The following is a 3,113-nucleotide window of genomic DNA, read 5'->3' on the forward strand; positions in this document are numbered from 1 at the left end:
TTTAGCCTTTTACCAGTACAATGACATAACTTCCTATCCAATTACATAACTTTAAAAAAACCCTGAAATGTTCCAGAAAGAATAAGAACCAAAGAAGGACATATTTAAAGCCTAAATTAGTCACATGGCCTGTTTTGATATGTCCCATAAGTACACTGATAATATTCCCAAAGAAAAAGAAGTTGGGTCTCTGTATATAAGGTGTATCACCCATCCAAAATTTGTCCCTAAGTATGAAACTCGCTCTCCACACACAACTTTAGTATCTCTGCTAAATCTACCCCTGTCTCTACTGATTCTTTTACCAAGCCAAATTCCATTTGGCAGCTATTAACTATAGCCCAAGTCAGAGTTTCTAGGACAGTGTATTCCACAGAACTGAGATACAACACTTAAAAACCCATGGAGATCAGGTGACAACTTGTTGGGCTGAGATGTCACATGTAACACTTGAGAAACAGTTTACTTTGGAGATATTTGTTGCTAACAATATAGAAGATGCTAGAAGTTAAACTGATTACACTGATTACATGAATGGTCCAATTTTCACATCCCATGAAATCTGGCAATATAATTAAGAGATTTTCTTCTATTTGGTAGCTGAAGCACACTGCAATACTCTGTACAAACTTTCTTAAACTCAAGATGACCCTTACTAATAACTGTTCCTTTTAAGACAGAATAATTAAACATAGAAACATTCATTATGTATAGAAGTAAAGAGGCAAAAGGAGAAAATCCTGTTAGGAAAATAATAACATTAATCCATTTCTAACCTATATTTCTATGCCAAGTTTGTTTCCTAACTGCTAGGGCTTTTGATGTGCAACAGGAACATAGCAAATGCAACAAACAGGATAAGCCTGAAATTTTCAAACTTTTTTTTTCATAGGTGTAGTAACTGCTGCATTAGCTAGATACAGGCTGCAAGCAAGGTCCCAGGCACACACACAAAGTCTCACGCTTCCACCTCCTCCTCTCTTATAATCCTATCTTCACTCCCACCCCCATCTAGAAACATAACTGCGAGCTCACTCTCCACTTCTCTGCCCTCCTATGCACACATATTGGGACTTAATTCCACTCCCTCAAGACCTCAGCCAGCTCATCAGTGATGACTGCCTGTACACCACCACTTTACCCTGCTGCTCAGGTCAGCCTACATGCTGGCAAGCAGCCCACGTAAAGGTGATGACCTGGGCTGCAAGGTAAAGTTCTGCATGCTGGTCATTAGTGAGAGCGAGAAGCCACTTTCATGAGAGTATTTGCCTTGAAGATCAGTTATGCTGCATCACAGACAAACACTCCACCGCTGCCAAGACCTGCATCTACGGCTATTTTGAAATTGTTGCCTACCACAGCTACACATCTGGCAACCTGGGAATCTAGAAATGAGTCAGCCTCCTCTAATATACCTTTATGGGTGAAGGCATTTTTCACTGGTTTTATTCCAGGAGGCCATAAGCATCTAAACATTTAGAGTTTTAGGAGGAAGAGAGAAGAAAATCACATTTCTTGTCACAGAACGGTGCTTTGCCTTCACAAGGACAGCAGGCAAAGGGGCTCATGACCATTAATTACTTGAGGTAGATGCCTATTCAAAATCTTTCTCCGGGTCCCCTAGATGCCTTCTGTGCCATATCGTACTTCTTCTCGCCCCGTGATGACAAATATACAGGCAAGGCCCTGGGCTTGGTACGCAACAGCCTCACAGGACAGAGCCGGGAAAGAAGATGACAACGACCCCTTCTCAGCACCCCCGAGAGAACCGCGGGGAGCGGAGCGTCGCCGCGGCCGAGCGGAGGAGGAGGAAGAGGCAGAGAAGAAGCAGAAGCAAAAAGCGGAGACGGACCGACGCCCCAGCCCTGGGGAAAGCGAACACGGCTGTCACTCCGGCGGGCCGGGCCGGGCGGGGGGCGGTGCCTGTGCGGGCTCCGCCGCCGCGGGGGCGGGCCGGGGGCGGGCACAGCGGGGCACGGCCGGGGCGGCGGCGGCGCCGGGCGAGCGGCCGGGGGAGGGAAGGAAAGAAGGACCGAGTGACGCGGGGCTGGGTCGGAGGAGTTGCGGCCGCGCCGGACCAGGATGGATCACCACCAGCCCGCCAGCCGCTACCAAGTGGTGAGTGCGGAGCCCCCGGGAAGGCCCCGGTTCTCGCCTCCCGCCGCCCCCTCGGGCCGGCGCAGCGGGCGCGGTGCGACCGGGGCGCCCTTTGGTCCCGGCCCCCGGTTCGCAACTCCCATGCTCGGGGGTCTGGCAGGGATCTCCGGCGTTCCTCCAGCGCCGGACCGGGACCGAGCGCGGCCCCGTCCCGCGGCGGGGTCTGACAGCCGGGCCTTGCTTGGCCGTGGGCGCTGCCCCCGCCCGCCCCCCCGGCAGCCGGAGGGGGCGGCTGCCCGGCCTGCTCGGCAAGCCGCCTTTGCCCGCACCCCCTCCCCTCCCGCGGCTCTCCGCAGTGCTCGGTCCCGGCCCGGGGGCGGCGGGGTTTCCCGAGCGCCTTCCTCTCCGGGGAGGGGGTGGTGGCTCCTGGGAGAGCGGCCGGAGCAGGACAGCGATGCGCGCTGGGCTGGTGCGGAGCGGCTACGGAAGGGCAGCGTCAGTTGTCTCTGGTCAGTACGTGCCGGGGAGCGAGGCTCTGAAACCCTGTGGTTTCTAATAGCCCGTAGCTGTCTGGCGTAGGGCAGAGTGTAAGGCCTGGATGAAGGTTGGATGGAGGGAGCTGTAAAATGCAGGAGACTGACCTTCAGCCGGGCTCTGTGTCTGTGTGCGTATGCACATATACGAGCACACTGCCTTAAGAACAGTCTTCAGTGCTTTGCAGTTCACCGAGACCAATTTAAATGCCCGTTCTTTCGTTCCTGAATTTCACTCCGGAAATAATCGTTTAGGATGTAAAGATTTTCCTCCTGCCCGAATTGACTGCCCTGGTTGTTTCTTGCAGTTTAATGTCAATTATACCCAAAATATATAAGCTTTTTTTGATTATTGGGTGGGAAAATGACTTAGGTGCAGTCAGTGTCCTCAGAAGCTTCAATTTTATCCTTTAGTTCCTTGTACTTGATGGCTTTGCTGTCGATCTAAAGGTATGGAAGTCTGAAATCTTTGCTGCTGTCTGT

General features: G+C 51.8%; 1 protein-coding gene across 3 annotated transcripts in view; it reads left to right on the forward strand.

Moving 5' to 3' along the window:
- The first annotated feature begins 1,977 nt into the window (after positions 1-1,977).
- The window catches only part of NDFIP2 (Nedd4 family interacting protein 2), a 45,981-nt gene continuing 44,845 nt past the window's right edge, over positions 1,978-3,113 (forward strand). For all 3 annotated transcript variants that reach the window (XM_017837203.1, XM_017837204.1, XM_017837205.1), the window contains exon 1: positions 1,978-2,118. In XM_017837203.1, coding sequence (XP_017692692.1) covers positions 2,083-2,118 — 36 coding nt within the window. In that variant the 5' untranslated portion in view covers positions 1,978-2,082. The remainder of the gene's footprint in view (positions 2,119-3,113) is intronic.

This window comes from Lepidothrix coronata, unplaced genomic scaffold, assembly GCF_001604755.1.
Source record: "Lepidothrix coronata isolate B3197 unplaced genomic scaffold, Lepidothrix_coronata-1.0 Scaffold295, whole genome shotgun sequence".
Taxonomy (NCBI): Eukaryota; Metazoa; Chordata; class Aves; order Passeriformes; family Pipridae; genus Lepidothrix; species Lepidothrix coronata.